At 40.9% G+C, this 21,714-nt stretch overlaps 1 protein-coding gene across 2 annotated transcripts in view; it reads right to left on the bottom strand.

The window, feature by feature from the left end:
• Positions 1–4,373: 4,373 nt before the first annotated feature.
• The window catches only part of Ttc23l (tetratricopeptide repeat domain 23 like), a 59,875-nt gene continuing 42,534 nt past the window's right edge, over positions 4,374–21,714 (bottom strand). Inside the window, exons 10-13 of one of the 2 annotated variants that reach the window (XM_021183481.3) lie at positions 19,792–19,935; positions 14,188–14,270; positions 6,417–6,517; positions 4,374–4,507 (exon numbers count right to left, since the gene is read on the bottom strand). In XM_021183481.3, the coding sequence (XP_021039140.2) occupies positions 6,442–6,517; positions 14,188–14,270; positions 19,792–19,935 (303 nt within the window). In that variant the 3' untranslated portion in view covers positions 4,374–4,507; positions 6,417–6,441. The remainder of the gene's footprint in view (positions 4,508–6,416; positions 6,518–14,187; positions 14,271–19,791; positions 19,936–21,714) is intronic. The other variant, XM_021183482.2, reaches the window with a different exon arrangement.

Raw genomic sequence — 21,714 nt, 5'->3', positions numbered from 1 at the left:
AGGTTGGCTTCCACATCCCCCACACAAAACAAGCCATGTTTGTACTTCCCTGGATAGTTTTTACTAAAATAGCTTTTGTGGCAATAGATTATTTTTGTCATTAACAAAATATAATACTAAAATCATATGATAAGCCTTCTCAGTAGAAAAAAGTATAAGTCTAACTGCTTTCTACAAAGTCCCCTGCCCCAACACACACAATACATAAAGATTGGATACATATGATTTGGGGTTTTGTTCATTACTGTCTTGTGTACTTAGAATAGTACGTAGGTGTACTGGCTAGTTGTGTGTAAACTTGACACAGGCTGGAGTTATCACAGAGAAAGGAGCTTCAGTTGGGGAAATGCCTCCACGAGATCTAGCTGTAAGGCATTTTCTCAATTAGTGATCAAGGGGGAAAGGCCTCTTGTGGGTGGGACCATCTCTGGGCTGGTAGTCTTGGGTTCTATAAGAGAGCAGGCTGAGCAAGCCAGGGGAATCAAGCCAGTAAAGAACATCCCTCCATGGCCTCTGTTCCTGCTTCCTGCTCTGCTTGAGTTCCAGTCCTGACTTCCTTGGTGATGAACAGCAGTATGGAAGTGTAAGCTGAATAAACCCTTTCCTCCCTAACTTGCTTCTTGGTCATGATGTTTGTGCAGGAATAGAAACCCTAAGACACTAGGCATTCATTAATATGTGTTAAATGGGAGAATCTCTGCTTTGAGACTGTCTTTTAAAACTCACTATGAATTTTTTGAAATTGAGTCTATTAATAGATTTAATTACGGGTAGGGATTTGTACATTTAAAACTGTCTTTTTAGGTACATATAGTTGGGGGTTGTGGTTTTCTAGATTTATGTTTAATTATATGTGCAGGTGTGTGCACTTGAGTGCAGCTGTCCACAGAGGACTCTCAAGCTAATGTTGCGGTCCTGAGTTCAATTCCCAGAAACCACATAGTGGCTCACAGCCATCTGTAATGGGATCCGATGCCCTCTCTGGTGTGTCTGAAGATAGCAACAGTGTACTCACATACATAAAACAAATCTTTTTTTAAAAAAAAAGAATATGTATGCTCCCCTTGATTTAGGGATTGTTATTTTAATGAGCTTACCTTTGTTTTGCCTCCAGTGAGAGACCACCCAGAGGAATGTGTCCTCTGGCAGAGCTGGGGACACTTGGGGTCTGCTACATTTCTATCACATACAGCCAATGGAAGAATACAGGTTGAGTTTTATAAGTTTTTAGTTTTGTGTTTTTGAAGTTTATATCATTTTCTTTTTGGAAAATTTTGCTTGCCAGAAATAGGTAAACAAACAGCCTTTTTTTCTCTCTCTCTTTTTTTTTTAACCTTGTTTATTCCCAGAATTTATTTAACTACTCAAAATAAGAGACTAAATAATTTCTTAAATTATACTTTTATAAATCACAGAATTTAGGATGTAAAGTATTCCTATAAAACATGGTTGCAGCTACCTGAAGGGGTAGTCTATGATCCTCTCAGCGGTTTGGAGTGGACTCTTTCAGAACTCGATGGAGAGCAGGAGGTGGCTCAGTGGGTAAACGTGGTCCCTGTGCAAGCCTGACGAGCTGCCTTCAGTCCTAGGACTCGAAGAGAAAGCTGGATGCCGTGCTGTGGAGCTGTTAGCCCAGCACTCCAGGGCAAGATGGGAGGTGAACAGAATCAGCCTAAAGTTTGTGGTCCAGCTAGTCTGGAGTACACAGCATAACAAACGAAAGACCTGCCTCAAAAAGGGGCGGAGGGATAGCCCAAACCCTTGAAAAGTCTGCAGGCCTTCATACATGTACCAGCATTCAGTTTACTGCAGGTTTTTAAATGCACAGACCCTGCCCCGTCCTACCTTCACATTTCCTGTTCTTTCCTGTTCTTCGTCACCTGAAATATAAATCGGGACTGAGCACATTGTGAGCAAGTGCTGAGTCACTGAGCTTGATCCTCACCTTCCACTGTTGCTTTTAACCACGTCAGGGTATATGCAGTTCAGTATGCTCATTGATACTGCAACAGACTTCCGTCTCAGGGGATAGACAGTGCTGCAGTTAGGAACGCTAGGAGTACATGAATGTGCAAATCTGTTATGAATAGGAGTTTTGATTACCTTTGCAATATGTTTTTCTTGTGAAATTAAATAGCTTATGGATTCATATACGATAGCTACAGATATCCTTGGTAATGCTAAAGAAATTCAGGATTGTAAACTGACTAAATTAACTCAAGAGAAGTGCCTTACCCTTTCATGAAAAAGACGAGTCCTCTTCGGGTTGTGGCCTGTCCCTCTTGGGATGGTATAGAAGTTTGGTTCCTAAATAGTCTTCCTTCCTACTGTTACTGGCTGAAAGGTTTTGCTTGCTGTTATTATCTGAGAGGTTTGGTTGCTGTTACTAACTAGGTTGGAACGGTATTGTCTGGTCTCTGAACAGGTGGAACTTTGATAAGGAGTGGATTGATGGCTCACACCTTAAGTACAACGAGCTGATGGACAGGTTGCAGAAACTTTGCTAAAACTGCTTAAACATCTCCATATGACATGGTCTGATTTGGGTTTGGATTTCTTCTAACTCGATATGGAGATCATAAGAAAATAACTTAACCTCATACACCCCAAAATGCCAGTGTCTATTAACTAATTCAAAAGAGTAGTGTAGTTCAGGCCCATTAGCAACTGTATGCATTTGTCTACAGCCATACTACCCCAAACATATATAGTTTAGTCTGGTCTTGGAAGGTAGGCAGAGTTAGCCCTGGTTAGCACTTGAATGGGGAAAACATCAAGAGTTTGCTTGTGGAATCCACTTGCTGGCTCCCAACTGATTGAATTTAGAAAGCAGCTTGGTACTTACCTAGTTTTCCAAAATAGTACAATTTTAAAATTAGGTTACGTTATACTCAGCATTTCTACTGTGTCTTTGAGTTCACAAAGCAGTAAGATTTTAAGTTGGGGAACTACTCTTACTGTGAACATACAGTTACCACAGTTACAGTTTATGTCTCTATCTTTCCCAAATCCATCAACCACTATGTGGCCGTGGAGGCCACTCTTCCAATGCTACTTGAGGCAATCAGAACTTCTGGATGAGAGCAGAAGTTCCATCTCCAGGCGGGACTAAAGCTAACAATGACAAGCCGAGTAACCAGTAAGCAATCAATGATAAAAAAGCAGAGTCAGGACTGCACCTGGGGACTTTGATTCTGACTGCCAGACTAAAGCATTCTGGGGAAAAGATGGCAGCAGCCCAGAGAGAACCTGTGGCTAGCCTTGAGATGAAATGGTACATATGTGCTCTGGCCACAGCCAAACACTGCTCATCACTTCCTATCACTTGGAATTGTATGATTACTGGATTTTACAGGCTGAACAAGTTAGTTCTTGAATAAAGAACCGAAATGTTCTGTAAGTACTAAGTGAAAGGGTACTTGGTAGTGAGACACTAAGTTTCCCAAAGACAAAGTCTTTGAGTTCCATTAAGTCAATTCAGGTAGCAAGCTGAAGGGGGGCTTTTTTTTTTTAAGTTGTCTAAACTAATATGAAATTTCTCTCTTGCCTTTTTTGCATACATGAAAAATAACATAATTTTGTTGCAGCAGCAATACTCCAGGCTAAGCTGGCCCATCAGCTTTTACTCCCAGGAGATTCTCCTGTCTCTGTCTCTCATGTCTCCTAGGAGTGCTGGGATTACAGATACATGCCACCACATGCAGCCCTCTATCTTACATGGCTTCAGTGTTCGCATATAGGTATTCATGCTTAGACCCCTTGAGCTATCTTCCCAGCCCTCCCCTTTCTAAAGTTTTTTAAATCTTTAGATTGGTGGAGGCAGTGTGAAAGGAAGCCCCATCTATAATCCAGGAATAACTACCAGACTAACCTTAAACAAATCCCTTCATCTCTTTTCTCCTATCCACAGGTCATTTATAAAATAAGGTCCATTCTGATTCTAACATACAATCAGATCAAGGCAGATGCCGCAGGAGACTCAAACATTACTCACAAAGCAGTTTCAGTAGCCGTAAACAGGCTGACTAAAACCACGTCCAGTCTATTAGCGTGTTCCTTGATAAACTGCTCAGTGAGGTCCTGAGACTCTGGTGCAGTTCTCCAGCCCTCTCTCAGCACGTGGTTGTGTTCAACCCACAGTAGCTAAAAGAAGAAAGTCAAGACTTAACTGAGGTACAATTAGAAAAGAGCAATGGGAGGTGAGAGAGACCCAGAGACATGGAGTACTGCCTAAAGGATTTCTTTACCAGAAAGAAACCAAGATCCTGGTTTCTAATAGCTCTTACATATCCTACCCACAAGGCTGTGAAATGGAAGTCTTTCCTCAAGAGTCATTAAAATCCTTAGTTTAAAACAAAACAACACAAATCGCTTCCACTTTGGCTCTGTTGCTGCATTCATGCTGATAAACATATGGTGTGCTCTCGAATTTTGGTTAGCAACAAGGTTGTCTTTATTGTTGTCTATCTTATGTAGAGTTTCCAGTCCCTGATAACACTCTCAAGATCTAGAAAGGAAGAAAAGGGATTTTCATTTGTGTTGGTTCTACTCTCCAATGGCAGATGCCCCTGCCCCAACACCATATCACTCATTGCCTTATCAGTGCTGAAAAGCTGTGCTCTTTCTGAGGCTAGGACAGCACCTTGTGACTTGACATTACCATATCAAACCATGTTGAATGAGTGTTTAAACAAATTCAAAATAGGACTAGAGTCTTGGATTTGGCCCAAAAGACCAAAGCTCTTCTTCCCTCGACTTAAATGACAAACTCTGGGTATCGTGTCTACCTGGGTTGCATTTAACCTGCAGCTGAGGAAAACCTACCTAATTTACCCAATGTACTTCAGGATTCTCAAATAATTTCCGATGGGCACAGAGATTCAAACCCCACTCTGTAAGAGGACCCACCTTGCCTGTTTCTTCCTATTAAGGCTTCTATGCTCCCATTCCTTATACTGGAAGAGCTGAACTGCTACTAGGATTGTAGGCCAAAATACTCATCCACAAAGTTTCTATGAAGAGTGCTTTTCAGACACCGTGCCTTCAGTCTAAACCAGGGTGATTTCATAGCCCTTGGAGGGATGGAGTAACTATATTCCACAGAAATCTGATACACAATTTACAAGGAACTTGGGGGTTTAAATGTACAATTTCACTTAAGATTGTTTCGTGTTCTGACTACTACCGGGCTACATAAGATACAGGAAGTTACCTATGGCTTTAGTTACCTTGTCAGTAACAAGAGATAACGTTAGCAGAGGAAACGGGCACAGATTCAGTTCTGCTCAAGGGTCCCACTAAATCAGAGGTGGGCAAAGATCTGAGCTCCATGACTGCTAGGAGAGTGAGTCGGCCAGCTGCCACATGGTGGCAGGATTCCCCTGTCCCAAACCCTATGTTGTCAGACACACTGATTTGCACTAAGTATAGTCAGTCTCTTCTTTGTGTTTGAGTGTTCATTTCTAACTGTGTTTCCTTTTCTGTTTTCAGGGGTTCTGGATCCCATTTGAAACATTAACCAACAAAGTGTTTTCCCCATGAGATTAGTGTTAGCTTTCCCAAGCAGCCAGCCCCTGTCTCCATTTGCTTTGAGCATCGATGCTCTAACAAAAGATCATGAAATCACAATAATAGAAATGGCTGACAACCTAGTACACGGTTACTGTGGGTGAATGCTTTGTAAGCGCTCCATTTGTTTCTCATAGTGATCCTGACCCAAGGATGGTACTCATCTTTATTTTATAGACAAGGGAAATGGGGCTAGATAGATCTAGAAAGTATTCATGGTCCAGGGCTTCCTTTTCCCAGAGCTACACTGAAAGTATAACCCACTGTGTTGCCAACAGTGACCTCAACGCTTAGGTGTTCTGCCTGTCACACCTCCCAAGTAGCTGAGACCATAGGCAGATGCCTCATGGTTAGCATTTGAGCTGCTACTCTTAACTACGGTGAATCGTAAGGAACAATTAGGTCACAGGGACATGTTCAAGTCAACTTTCTATGATCGGGTAAATGGTTGATTGTTGACATAATTGTTATTCCTAAGACTGCATCATGCCTTAAAGAAGAACCCCAAATTCTTTACCAAACTATAGAAGGACTCTTGAACCCTCAGATCGAGCATGTCCTACACCCTTTGATTTGAACAAGTGACTGTTGCAAAAGGAATTTAGGTTCATAGAAATAAAATAGCACTAAAAAATATTAATTTGCTCTACAGATGTAAGGAGCAGATGTCGTGAATTCCCAGTCCAGTTACAGCACCCACATCACCTTGTTGGCTGCTGCTTGTTTTTTTCCTAAGCTGATTTTGACCACAGCTCTTTCCCACTCCAGGGAGACTGTGTGCATCTCTCGGCAGTCACCATTCCCTATTGGAAATAGGAGCAAGAGCTGTGCAATTGCTAAGTACTTACCATTCGTCCTGGGCATCACCCTCCTTCACTCCATTCTGTCTCTGCATGCACTTTTCTTCTTTCCTGGATCAGCTACTTTTTTCCATCTGGATAAACTTGCCCTTTGGAAAACAGCTCAATGGTTACACCATGGAGGCTTTTCCGGGTCCTATAGCTACTGTCTCATTTTTATTCTCATCACACAGTGGGCTCTAACCTGGAATGCACACTCTGTATTTTACTGTTTCTTTGAGCTCCTTCTTGCACCGAGGGCTGCCCCCTTACCGTGAATGACCGTGGTTTATTTACCATGGTTATCTCTGACATCCGGTGAATGTGTTTTATTTATGTTGCTTATCTGTGACATCTATTGCTGTACTAGTTATTTAGGAGGGTCTTATCAGATGTTGAAAGCATGAATAAGACAAGTAGACTCTTGAGACAGGTCTCTCCAGAGGTAACTGCCCGGGGCCCATTTCTGCCTCTCTCAGCCTCCTAGCCCAGGAGTAGCTGCTCTCTTGTGTTTCTGTGACCAAGAGGCCCTGAGGAAGGACTCAGTGCAGGTAGTAGACACAAGCTATGAAACAGGATGTAAAGGTGACGGTTTCTCTGCTTCTAATTATGTCATAGATTTTTTTTTTTCCTTTCTGGCTGGTGAACAAGTCTACTAAAAGACATTTGCTAAAGAGTAAAATGCAACGTGGAGCTCCACAGCTTCTGTTCTAACTCCATAGACGATTATTAAGATGTGTTGTTTTGGGGTTTGTTGTATAATGTTGTTTTGTTTCATTTTGATTTTTTCCTTACAAGGTTTCTTTTATAATAAAGGTTTTTGTTTGTTTGTTTTGTTTTTGAAGATGCTTGGACCCTAACAGGTCAATGAACTTTGTGGTTTCTGGTTTGTTCTCTTTTTGTAAATATTCTTTTTCCCCCTGTGTTGGAATATGTAGCTTTAAAATCCATCCATCAAAAAAGCTCTATCAATACAACTTCTCAGCTTGCAATTATCCCAGAGAGATTGGCTGTGATGAAAATAAAGCAGATGCTCCCTGCGTTCCTACTTCCGACCAATAAGTCTGGCTTCACAGGTACAGCCGGTATCTGTCAGTCTCCCATGGCCTAGCACACGCTGGTGTGGAGTGAGTGAACACTCTCACTCTGCACTGTAGAGTACAGATACTGTTTGACTCCTCATAAAGAACGCGGAAATGTGGGGCAACTCATACATGGAAAGTGTTGGAACAAGATTTAAACAACTTCATAACACTATGTCTAGTGTGTGCTCTACATTATTCTAGTTAGGACTCTCCTGTAACGGGGATGGGGCACTTTGCAAGGTAATGGTGACTTTCTGGTTATGGAGCACGTCTAGGCAGGTGTTGGCCCAAACATTAATCTCAAGAAGTTGTTCCACTAATGGAGTTCATGCTAATGTTAGCAAATGGCGATGTCCTATTTGTCAGTAAAATGGCTTCTTCATCACCATTCTCTCCACATCTGGAATCTTTGTCAGTCTTTGTCATCATCTCCAATCATACACTCTCCAGGCCAGATGGCTTTCCAAGCCAGCTTACTCACATTAACTCATTGACTTACAACAACCTTATGAGCTGAGCACTCTATGTTTATCCCTAGTTCATGGAGGAGTTGTCCAAGACCATATGCTAACACATAAAAGTTGTACCACAGCCACTGGCTGAATCCCACTGCTACACTAAATTAGCTCTTAACACTGACACTTGAACGACATACTTTAAATTTATTTTTCCATCATCACAAATAAGATGCATGTTATAAAATTTAAAATAAAATAACAGAGATATATAGCACAAAATCTCCACACACAAATGACCAAGAGATAATACTATTATCTTTAGTAATCACATATTTTTAAAAACCAATATGGGTTTTTTTTTCTTTCTCCTTCCAATATATCTGAGGTATTCTCTGTGACTTTCTAAAGCTACAACTCATGGTTTTGAATGACCACGTTGTAACATAACAGCACTCTTTCTTCTGGTTGGCATTTGAGTTTGTCTACCATACTTTTTCTTATTAGAAACAAATTGTTAAGGAAGGTAAAGACAGACATGCACATAATTTGTGTAAAGATCTCAAAGGATGGATTTGGAACCATTTTTCAGAGTCATGGGACACACACATTTAAACGTTTTACTAACCGTTTTCCCTTCAAAATACCAACAAAAGGTAGTATAACAACCAATCACATCAACAAAATACGAAGAGGGCGGACTCTGCAACCTTTTTCACAGAACTGGGCTTGTAGTTACAGTCTCCATTATCACAAATTCTCGGCTAACACTTGGATTTGCTGATGCTGCCTGAGACTGGAAATTGTCAGCTCACGGGTTGTTTACAGCTCCTTAATGTTTCATTGCAATAGGGTAATTACTGTTTTCTGGAGACTTTCTCCTCTGCTGGCTTCTTTTCTGTTTTTTCTAAGGTCTCTCTGAGTCTCCATCTAATAATACAATGATAATGGTTGTTGTCGTTGCTAATATTACTGTATTGACTACTACTACTATTAACTACTACTACTACTAACTATTACTATTACTACTACTACTACTACTATTTCTACTACTACTGTATTAACTACTACTATTACGATTACTACTACTACTACTACTACAATTAACTACTGCCACTACTACTACTACTGCTACTAACTACTGCTGCTGCTGGTACAACTAACCACCATTACCACCACCACCACTACTACAAATCATGAAAGCTGTGTTTCTGACATATATTAAATGCTTAGACATAGTGTTCTTATTATTGTTTGGAGATAGAGTAAGCTGGGAATTCTCACTACATTTGTACCCCAGTACTCAGCTACTAAATCAGGCTATAATCTCTCCCAAATAAGCATGAATTGTCTCCAAAACTCTTTCCAAGCCTCATTGTTTCATATACACGCATTCTGTGGATTGTTTTATCCTTCTCATAGGCTTGGGAAGGAATATTTCTCCTGAGTCCTTGCTCCAAACAGCCAACAGCTTACTAGATATTGCCAAACGGGTGTACAGGGAGTACCTTAAACACAGCATAGGCAACGTGGAAATCATTATCTCCCTAAGTCCTATGTATCTATCCTCCAGGATGGTCTCCTCTGCCAGCACTGCCCATTACACATTCATCTCGTTTTCAGGCCGGGGACTTCAAAGCCAACCTGAGTCTTGCCACTGACACACTTCACATCTAATTGGTTTCAACACAGGTAGCAGAATGCTTCTCAATATATCGTCTATACATTCCTTTCTTATAGCTTAGGTACTTAGGGGTCTCAGCATCCCTCTCTTAGGCTATTGGATCTGCTTGCCAGTGCGCTCCTTCCTTCTCCCTACTTGTCTTTCACATCCATTGCTATTGAAGTTCAGGTCTGAAAGCTGATAATCATTATCATATCCTGTTTGAAATTCTTCCATAGCTGCCTTCTGTATAAGTCTGAACACGTAGTATAGTTTATGAAAATCCCATGGTATGGCCCAAATATTTCACCTTAAGTTTATCCACAGCTTGCTATTATCTCTGACCCTTAAAGTGTAACAACTCACATCAGTAGTTTCTTCACAACCGTGCTTACTGAGGGGCACCCACTCTCTGGCTTCTTCTATCTGCGGGTTCAGTCATCTATGTTTGAAGATACCCTACCCTTCCTGCATGCCGTTTACACTCGCAGTTTTGGCTTCACAACTTATTCCCTATGGTTTTTTATTTATAATTCTATTAAAACACACTACAGAGTAGTTTCAAACTGGTTCTGTGTATGTTTTCTCCGAAAGGAACGTCTCTTGGACACATTGAGTGTTTCTTGTCCTTTAGGAGCTTGACTTAGGAATGATTAAACTGAAGTGCATCTGTGACTCAGGTAGAAACTTGACAACTTCCAAGTTTATTTACAAATCTGAAGTTCTCTCTGCCTTTTCTAAACACTGACATCTTATGTGGTGCCCTTGCAACTGTTGTTTTGCTCTGGAATTAACTCCTGCCCCAAGCAGCCCGTTCTGCTCTGACTTCTTTGCAGAGCCTCCATAGGACACGACTTCAGGCTGCTGGCTATGGCAGTCTAGTGAGGATTTCACTGAGTTCCCGAAGGAGGTGTCACAAAGCACACGAGAGCACACTGGGACACGAGCAGGGTCCCAGGACATCTGGGACTGATTGTTCCAGTGAGATGCTGAAGCCGAGAGAGCAACTCCTGCCCTGCTTTTGGCCATCTGGGCTTTGGCAACTGCCCCATGGCTTTGCTCAGCAGTTCTTGGGAAATGAGATACGGGCTTGTCTCACAGAAAGAAAAACCTTTATTGACGCAATATCTACTACAGCAGAGGACTTCAAAAGACTCTTCTTTTCCCCTTATATGGGCTCTAGCTAGGTCTAGATCTCAGTGTCTTAGCAGAAAGAGAGCAATTAAGAGACTTACAGTTAAAATCCCAGCAGCCTTGCCTCTTCCTGGACAAATTAATGATAGAAACTCGGTTTTCTGTGTCTCCACATGTAAATGGGTTCTGGAGTACAGCCTGCTGAAGAGGCCTCTCCATATGCAGATGGAGACCCTTCAAAGCCAGATTCTTCACATAGTGAAAGAGAGTAGGAAGAACCTGAAATCTGATCAACTTAGGTTCAAGCATGTAAAGAAACTTAGACTGCCTGGCGTCTGCATTGGCTTCCACAAATGTCCCCTAGTTTCTCCTCATTTCATGGCACTTGTCACCTTGAGGCTACTGAGAAAACATATTCACTCCATTTATCTTGCATTCTCCCTTTTGAAATGTTAGAGATACATTTTATTAACTCTTGGGGAATACATGACGTTTTGGCCATCTTATCTCCTACCCCTTCTCCTCCTAATCCACCTCTCGTCTTACCCACCTGGCTAACTTTGCTTCCTCCATTTTTTTAAAGCATTAGAGTCCTGCTAATGGCTATGTAATTTTACATGTATGTCTTTAATTCGTACAGATCTTGCATGGTGTCCTAATTCATAATACAGCTGCTGTAGACAGAGGACACGGTTGCCCTGTAGTCATCCAACCATCCCTGCCCCTTACAGTCTTTCTGCTCCCTCGTCTACAATGGTTCCTAAGCCCTGGGAAAAAGGGAGCATGTGTGGGTGTCTCCTTTAGTTGTGCACCGAGTAGTCACTTACTCTTTGAACAGTGACCAGTTGTGGGTTTCCTATCTTTATCCCCCACCCCCCACACGACCCGCTGTGTGTCAAGTGCTCTGCCATGCACTTGAAGTTCAGAGGACAACTTGTAGGAGTCTATTCTTTACTCCCACCATGTGGGTCCCAGGGATCATATTTAGGTCTTCAGACGTGGCAGTAGGTTTCCTTAACCTACCGAGCTATCTCACTAGTTCTGAGGTTTCTCTTGTTTGGATACAAGCTGGGTAGAATTGTGCCCCAATTTTGAAGGAAAGAGCTTATGTTTCTTCTCTGAAATTGCATGTTGTTTTTGTTTTGTTTCATTATTAATAATTTCAAAACATAAAAGGTGCTTTAAATAGGACAGAATGTCAAAATCTCAAACATGAAATATGGTAATTCTGACTAACAATTACCCCTACTTTCAATTATCCTGACTTGCCTTAAAAGTAAGAGGCAGTGAGTGTTCTATAAGGAAGGGAAGGATGAGTGTTTTGCTAACATTGATTTAGCACATACTCTGGGCACTGGGATATGCATGTATAGACAAGAATTTGCTTAAAAGTCATGCCAACTCATGATATATTGATATTTGTACATTCGTGATGAAAGAATCCAAAGCTCAAAAAGGGCAAATGGTTTACTCAGGTTCATGTGTTGCCCAAGTGTAAAGTGGGTTAAAACCGTAAATCTTACTCCAGGTATGAATATTCCTTACCTTATTCTTAATAGAAAACACTAATATGACCATATATATGACTCATTTAAACATTACGGTTCATTATGTCTACCTTTCAGAAAAAGAATCACTATCATTATTGGCATGTTATTATGATGTTGACAATAAGTGAACATTTAAGACTTAAGGCTTTCCTGAACCCAACAATTATATATGGTCTCATTAATGTAGAAATGAGAGGGAAGCATTGATTATTATAGTGTTGCATAACTACAGGCTAAGGGCATTAAGTACGTTCTCTAAGACGAGAGATCTGAGAGTTGGAGTCTTGAGTTGTGAATCTGATTTTAGCATAGAAGCTAGACGTCTGCCTTCAGAGGCCACACTCTAACGTTAGACAGACCTGTGGTAGATTCCAGCTTTGCCTCTTCCTGGGCAAACTTTATGATCTTTTTATAAAACAAAATACCCAAACATTCTAACCTTCAGGTTTTTTGGTTTTTGGTTTTTGGGTGTTTTTGGTGGTGGTAATTTTTTGTTTGTTTGTTTTTGAGACAGGGTTTCTCTTGCTGTCCTGGAAATTCACTCTGTAAACCAGGCTGGCCTCAAACTCAGAAATCTGCCTGTCTCTACCTCCCAAGTGCTGGGATTAAAGGTGTGCGCCACCACTGCCTGGCTTAAGCTTCAGTTTTATCCTGAGAGAAAAACATACTTACCATCTGTGGTTTATCAGTCAAAAATGGCATGTGTTGGAGAAATGAAAGATCAATATTCTCGCTTGTCATATTCTTTCTGTTTTGGTTTTTACTTTTATTCACGCACACTTGCAAGTGGGGAGCTTCTGTGAGACTGGTCCTCTATATCCCTAACCTGAATGTCATGGAAGGGGCTGAGAACCCAGTTCTCTGGATGGTGGTAAGTAGGCAATAGCTTTCTTCAGCACCCATCTCACGTGTGGACAGAACGGGCTGCGACTGCTCCTGAAGCTCATCTCTGCCTAACCTGGTGAGCCTGCTGAGAATGGACTGATTGGGAATCACTTCTGGTGAATGAAATCAGAATCCTAACCTCACCCGATAGTGATTCCCTCTTTGTTAGAGAACTCGCTTTGAAACTCATACAGCCTCTAGGGTCATATTTACTTGGGGTTCAAATCTTGAAGACTATGGATTACAGAGAATCTTCAGAAGTTTGGTCTTTGTTCTGTCAAATGAGAGCTCTATCTTGGGCAGTTGTGGGAGTTTAAATGAAACCTTTTCTAAGCAGGGCCTAGCTCAGTTGGAGGTTTTATTATACACAGCAGGTCTCTGCCAAGCATACTCTTTGCCTTAAATCTAAGCATCAGCCGGACATGGTGGGGCATGCCTTTAATCCCAGCACTTGGGAGGCAGAGGCAGGTGAATTTCTGAGTTCGAGGCCAGCCTGGTCTACAGAGTAAGTTCCAGTACAACCAGGGCTACACAGAGAAACCCTGTCTGGAAAAAAACAAAAACAAACAAACAAAAATCTAAGCATCAAAAGCAAATCTGAACATACTAAATTGCCTCCAAACACCTGCCCTATATTTAGAGACCTAGATATAGTCACTGAGAAAAGTAATTTTAAAGTATCCATTTATTTGACTTTATAAAAATCCATATTGATATAATATTGTGTCCATCACGCTATCAGCAAAGACCTTGTCTTTCACGATTTGGCTAAAATGTTCAGCACTGAGAGAGATATGCTAAATGTTATTGTAGATGAAATAATATACTGCATATTACTAGGGCCAACTCCTATAATTCCTGTCCTAAACTACTGAATCTGACAAAATCCATGACTGAGGTAAGAGTTTTTGCCTTACTAGGTAAGTCAGCAATGCCTGGCTGAATCAGAGACAGGCATATTCATATACCCAAGTGATGAGATGGCTCGTGTCCAGGGATGGAACTTACCTCTGCAGTAGGGAAAGGAGGCTTTTAGTCTCTATGCTCTTAATGTGTTCACTTCCATAAACAAGACTCTGAATCATCAGACACTGCAGGTGAAGTGAGAAATATAACAGGTTAAAGGGACCCAGAGCAAACACATCAATTGCAAACCTAATTCAGAAGCAGACTAGGGAACCAGGGGTGTCACAGGTCTGTTGCTTCCTCCCCAAAGAGAAAATCAGTGTGCACTAAGGGTTCTAGTTATGTTCTGTATCCTCCATGCAATATATACAAAATCCAGTTTACTGTACCTGTTCTTACAGACAACAAAGTAACAAGATCAATTCCATCATTCCCACATTGATGGAATCCCTCCTTAAGACATGGCTACAATAGTGGTTTCTGTTAGGATTTTTGAACTAAGTCAAAGTCAATAGACATAATCAAAGTCCATGTATGTCTCTCAAAGCTGCCTTCTATTCTGATGCAGACGACTTTATTCTCAGGCAGGTTTCTTGAGATTTTATTACTGATAAGTGTTTCCATATAAAGTAGGATAGTAGAACCAGATTTAATATTTATCTCAAACAACCTACAGAAAGCATACAAAATGTACTAACTGATTTTCAAGACACTGGACATCAGGCAATAAAGGACTGTGATTGTCTTGAAGAGAGAAAGTAAGTGAGTTAAACAACACAATTCTCCCAGGCTACTGCTCTGAGTTTCTGGGCTGCTACACAGAAGAGCCAAAATTACGCTCACCAGAACCTCTCATAGTGCTGAAAGTTAAAGAAGGATCAGGCAAGGCAAGGATCGAGTTGTTAATAACTAGTTTAACCGGAATGAATTTCAAAAATAATTATAAGAGTATGAATAAGATCCTATATCCAAAAAGATCTATAGTATCAGTGACTTTAATCCCAGTGTTCAGGAGGCAGAGGCAAGTAGATCTCTGATTTTAAGTCAGTCTGGTCTACAGAGTGAGTTCCAAAATGTCGAGGGCTACACAGAGAAACCTTGTTTCAAAAAAACCAACAGAAAAAGAAGTCTATGGTATCTGGCACTCAGTTGGCATAATGATAAAAAGCAACCAGTCACAAGTCAACCAAGAAGTGAGGCATGGTGGCATGGACCTATAAATATCAGCACCTGGGAGGCTGAAGCAAGAATGGTCATGATCCCTTAAGTCTAAGAACAACCTGAGCTATAGTCAGACCTGTCACAAAGTATGATAAAGTACACTAAAACTATCATTACTGCCATTGGAACAGCATTGTCTGTCTGTCTGTCTCCTTCTTTTCTTTCTTCTTCCTTCTTTTCTCTTCCTCCTTCCTCCTCTTCCTTCTTCTTCTTTTCTCTCTCTGTCTCTCTCTCTCTCTCTCTCTGTCTCTCTGTCTCTCTCTCTCTCTGTCTCTCTCTGTCTCTCTCTCTCTGTCTCTCTCTCTCTCTCTCTCTCTCTCATGTGTGTGTGTGTATGTGAGTGTGTGTTAAGTTTAAGAAGAGACATGAACAAGTAAAGACCCCCCCAAAAAAATGTGGAGAAAAAGATGTCTGACCTGCAAATAAACTGTAAATGATTAACAACTGGTTTGAGATTAGATTTTTTTTAAATCAATGAACTTGAGAACTTGATATCACAGAAATGAAACTATCTACATAGAGACTAGCCATTGGTCATCTCAGTACAGACAGAAAAATAATTTCATACCATTCACCATCTACTTCTAATTAAAAATTCTCACCAAATCAGAAGAAAAGGAAACATCTTTAACATAATACACTCTCTGAGAAACGCTCAGCTGACATCACCTCAAATGATGAAAGTTGACCTCAATTGTTTTCACAAGGTTTGGGATTAGACAGAGGTGTCTGTTTCCACTATGCCTGATATGGCTTTTGTAGTATAACCAGTGCAATAAAATAAGAAAAAGAAATAGAAACATTCTGGCTTAGAATAAAAGATATGGCATTTATTAGCACATGACATGACTTCTCTGTAGAAAATCTGGCAGAATCTACAAAATAGCACTGGAGATAACAAGTTTAGTAAGTATATTAAGTTCATGGTACACAAGATTAGACAAAATCCAAATCAACTATGTGTCCATATACCAGCAGCAAGCAATCAGAAAGTGAAGTTCAGAAATAACATTTTAAATATAATAAAAGATGCAAAACCAGATAAATATGAGAAAATATTACAAGAATTATATATTTGAAACTATAAAATATAACTATAATAAATTATAATTTGTGTTAACTCTGTGGTTCATGTTCATGAGGGAGATAACAAATACTATTAAACTATCAAATATGTCCAAACAAGCCGGGCAGTGGTGGCGCATGCCTTTAATCCCAGCACTTGGGAGGCAGAGGCAGGCAGATTTCTGAGTTCAAGGCCAGCCTGGTCTACAAAGTAAGTTCCAGGACAGCCAGGGCTATACAGAGAAACCCTGTCTCGAAAAAACAAAAAAAACAAACAAAAAAATCTGTCCAAACAAATCTGTGCTTCTATGTAAGCTCACTCAAAACTCCAGCAAGTTTTAAACTATGAATTGACAGAGTGACTGTAAAATTCCTCTGGAAATGTAAAAAACTCAGAATATCATCCACAGATTTGAAGAACTAAAATTTCCCAATTTAAAGCCTTGTTTTAAAGCTACACTATTCAATATGTATTAGCATATAGACAGATAAGTCAGTGGAACCTGGACGCACATGCACACAGAGAGACAAGTCTATTAAATTTGCTAGCACACAAAGTGGTGGATTTCCCTGTGATATTTTCATTTCCATGCAAGCTTATCATTTTACTCTGTTCTTTCATGCCCAAACCTATTTCCTATTCCTAACGACCCTTTCTCATCCCAGACAGTCTTCCCCTACCTCTCATGTCATGGGGATTCTGTGACCTCTCCTGTGACTCCTTCCCGTTCCCTTTAGACTCCTCTCCTTATAGTTATTTTTCTACTTTTATGTCCTGCACACATGTGCACACACACATACATACATCCAGTTTCAACACACGAGAGAAAAATGTGAAAATGTCTTTCCTCAATAAAATCCCATTGTGTTTACATGCCATATTTCCTTTATAACGTTATATGTTGGGGCAGGAGATGACTGCAGGCCTTTCTATGTGAACCCAAGTTCCTGACATAATGGCTCTGAGACTTAAATAATTATGAATAAATTCCTAGGCAAAAAGCTTTGACTCATTCCCTTAGTAGCTTATAACTTAATTATCTCATTTATTTTATTCTAAGTCCTGATGTGTGGTTGGCTAACTCTCCTCGTTATCATACTTCCATTTCCTTCTGGGTTCAGGATGAAATCCCTTCCAGAGTCTGACTGTCCCCGAAATCTCTCTCCCTTCTAGAACTTCCACCTCCTGTTTCCTGCATTAGCTCATTGGCCAATCATCTTTTTATTGACAGGTGATACTTCTATACATTGCAGAAGATTCTCTCTGTACAGGTGAGCATATAGGATGGTTCCATATTAAATACAACCGGGAATGGCATGGTCTCTACTATTTCTTGCAGCCTGCTGTTTGGGGGCTTGGCTTGTTTCATTTTTCTAAGACCTTGAGGTATATTAAGTTATTTGAGATATCAATGAGTTTTGATATGAGCATTCAGAGCTATAAATTTTCTTTAGAGATTCTTAGCTGCATCTTGTGGATTTAGTTTCCTTGTTTTGAAGGTTAAGTAAGTATACGTTTTAAAACCAGTGTGATTTTATTTATTTTATGTATATGAGTATAACATTGCTCTCTTCAGACACACCAGAAGAGGGCATCAGATCCCATTACAGATGGTTGTGAGCCACCATGTTTGGTTGCTAGGAATTGAACTCAGGACCTCTGGAAGAGCAGCCAATGCTCTTAACCACTGAGCCATCTCTCCAGCCCACCAGTGTGATTATAAAATTGCCTCTGTACTATAGAAAAAACAAAGACAACAAACAAGAACAGTCCCTAGACACAACTTGGAAACTCTGAAACAAGTGGCAGAGTACAGTTCAGGGATTTTTTTTTTTGGGGGGGGGGAGGGTTCGAGACAGGGTTTTTCTGTATAGCCCTGGCTGTCCTGGAACTCACTTTGTAGACCAGGCTGGCCTCGAACTCAGAAGTCCGCCTGCCTCTGCCTCTCAAGTGCTGGGATTAAAGGCGTGCACCACCACTGCCCAGGAATCTTACAGGACTTTGTTTCCTTCACTGACTGCGGCTCAGTTCTAGATCTGAGGAGCAGGGCTCAGTTTCTGTGCACTCAGACTCTTCATCCCCCATCATGCTCACTGTGGCCCAGGTCCCACCGACCCGCTGCTTCCCTGGAGCCCCCTTCTCATGGCACTCTTCACCTTTCCCATCTCATCTTTTGGCCTCAAATCATCATCTTTTCAGTGAACACTTTTCTGTCTCTGCAGGTTCTGAGTTTATGTTTTCCTTGAAGTCCTTCTGTTTCTTCTAAATAATTTGCTCTAAGTTTTCAAAATGAGGACCCCTTTCTCCCATTGTTTAACTGTTTTCTGTGTGTGTTAGCCCAAAATGAGGTTAAATATCTTTGTGGTCCTGATATTTGCTGAAGCATTATATGGACTGGTTCTGATTTTGCCTCTCTACACTTCAGTATTAATTGATCTTTAACACCTTTCATGCTAACTGTGAGCAAACATAGGTTTTATGTTCAGACAGTTGCTTAGCTCGCTGGGTCTTTTTCTGCTTTGTTTTGAAACAGGGTCTCACTATGCTTCTAGGCTGTTCTGGAACTATGAACCTCGAACTCACAGAGATATCTGCCTGCCTCTGCTTCCCAAGTGCAGGGATCAAAGGAGTGTGCCACCTTGCCTGGCTTAGCTCACTGAGTCTTTTTTTTTTTTTTTTTTTTTTTTGTCCAAAGACAGGGTTTCTCTGTATTGCCCTGACTGTCCTGGAACTCACTTTGTAGACCAGGCTGGCCTTGAACTCAGAAATCCTCCTGCTTCTGCCTCCCAAGTGCTGGGATTAAAGGCATGCACCACCACTGACCGGCAGCTCACTGAGTCTTTAGCCTTTTGTTCTGTTGGTATACTAACTAGTAATATATCTTAGAAAGGAAGGGAAAAAAAAATACTTTGATGGCTCTTCTTTGTCATCCTAGAATTAACTAAAACCTAGGCAGCTGTATACCCCTCCTTCCTTTCTTAAATCAAATCATTTGAAGTGGTAAACCCACCTTTAATCTAGGTCTTTGAGGTGGAAATCATGTTTGCCTTTGCTCTCAATGGCAACTCCACTTCTTCCCTAGCTAGCTTTAGAGCCTACTCCTTCAGGATTCCAGCATAAACCAAAACCAAATGAGACATACAGCCTTGTGGACTGAGCAACTGCTGGATTCTTGGACTTTACAGTCATAGCCACTATGCTGTAATTAGCTGGGGGGGTGTAAGACATTCTAATAAATCCTTATGTGTGTGTGTGTGCATGCGTGCGTCCACATTTATTCTCTCAGTCCTGTTCCTCTAGAGAACCCTGACTAATACACATACATACATGCACACACCCAGCACTCTCCACAGTCTGCTTATATAATCCCATGAAGGAACTGTGATGAAGTTAAGCAGAGCTCGCCTTTCTTGGCTCACCTTGCTCAGTAGCTCAATTGCTTCTTCGAGTTCTCCCTTGGCGAAACAGATGCTGCCCATGTTATAAAAGGTTTCAGCTACCTTTTTGCCGCAGTCCCCAAAGTTGCCAGAATTCAGGGTAGACTTTAGAAGTCTGTAAGCCTCCTAGGGGATAAACATGGAAAATAAAAATCAAGCCAACGGTTATGGACAGTGTGACAGTGTGGTCTCACCAAACAATGACGCAGTCAGTCAGAAGCAGTCAGTCAACAGTGACTCACCCAAGTACTCCATTGTACTATGAATGAATGTTCCCAGTGGATAACATGCCAGTTAATTCATGCATAGAGTATCATTTAATCATCACACTGTTCTGTGGGATAGGAATTGCCACTGTACTTACTTTACAGACAATGGAGGAGGCCTGGATAACAGCTAAGCTCTTTCTCAAGATAGCGTTGCCCACAGAGTAGGGAGTCCACATCATAAGCCCTGATTTTTTTTTCTTTCTCCCTCTTTTCTTTTTTCTTTTCTTTTCTTTTCTCCTTTTTTTTACAGATTCATTTTTTAAAGAATTATTTATTTATTTTATGTATATGAGTACACTGTAGCTATCTTCAGACACACACTAGAAGAGGGTATCACATCAGATTACAGATTGTTGTGAGCCACCATGTGGTTTTTGGGAATCGAACTTGGGACCTCTGGAAGAGCAATCAGTGCTCTTAACTGCTGAGTCATCTCTCCAGCTCCTTTCTTCCACATTTCAAACTTTCAGAAAAGCCAGAGACTAGCCGACTCAACACTCAAAGCTTTCACCTAGATTCACATGAGATTACTATTTCTCCACATTTATTTTATTGTTCTATTCAGTTTTTTATATATCTATATCTATCTATCTATCTATCTATATATATATATATAGAGAGAGAGAGAGAGAGAGAACATATGCATTTTTATTGAAAGTAAGATATAAGCATAAGGAAACTATACTGCTAAATACCGAAACCCATGTCTTCTCAGAGCAAGGCTATAGCGATGCTATTGTCACTCTCGATACATGGATACAATACCATTAACCTAACATGTACATTTTCCAGTTGTTTCAACAATACTATTTACAGTTTTGAAAGCATCATATTTTGCATTTTGGGCTTTGTAATTCTTTCTTCTTCATAACAGTTCCTCCCCTATCCCCTTTCTGTTTGATAGCATTGGCCTATTTTAAAATCCAGGCCACTCATCTTTCTGATACAATGCTCCTTCTGATCTACTTACTCCAAGGCAAAAACATTCAGCACAAATCACCATTAACCATTCACCGTACCAAGTACCTTCATGTGCCTTCCAATATATCGTCTTCTATAAAGATATATAATTTATTTTTCATGTTAGCTTATGAAGCAGCAGGCTTCCATATGAGATTTGTATACCTCTTTTACTTAGATTAACTCTGCACATACACTGGACGCGAACACACCTGCTGTCCATTCAGCTGTCCCTTACTCCCCAGAATTCTCCCATGCAGAGAGTTCTGTTGTCTTCCCTACCCCTTCCTTCGTTGCGCCCAGCCCCGGCATCCATGCTCCCTTTCCCGGTTCCTCTATGTTATTCACATTTACTCCGCCTGGATACCTGGATACACGTTCTTTTTTTCCTTTTGAAGCTGGGTCTCATCATGTTTCATCATGTGTCTCTGACCGGCCTGAAACTTGTTATGTAGGCCAGGCTAGCTTCAGAGAGCTCTGCTTGCCTCTACCTCTCGGTGCTGGGATGAAAGGCTTTGCCGCCAAGCTCAGCCCGAATACGCACGTGTAACAGAAGATAGGCTCCTCATATGAAAAGGAACACTTGGTGTTTGTCCTGAGCCTGGGCTACTTCCTACTATAGCAGCTCTCAGCCTTCCTAATGCTTCCATCTTTTAACTCAGTTTTTCATGTTGTG

This window comes from Mus caroli, unplaced genomic scaffold (genome assembly GCF_978045245.1).
Source record: "Mus caroli unplaced genomic scaffold, Mus_caroli_1 scaffold_16, whole genome shotgun sequence".
Taxonomy (NCBI): Eukaryota; Metazoa; Chordata; class Mammalia; order Rodentia; family Muridae; genus Mus; species Mus caroli.
The sequence above is the reverse complement of the archived record's forward strand: the minus strand, read 5'-3'. Positions and strand labels throughout refer to the sequence as shown.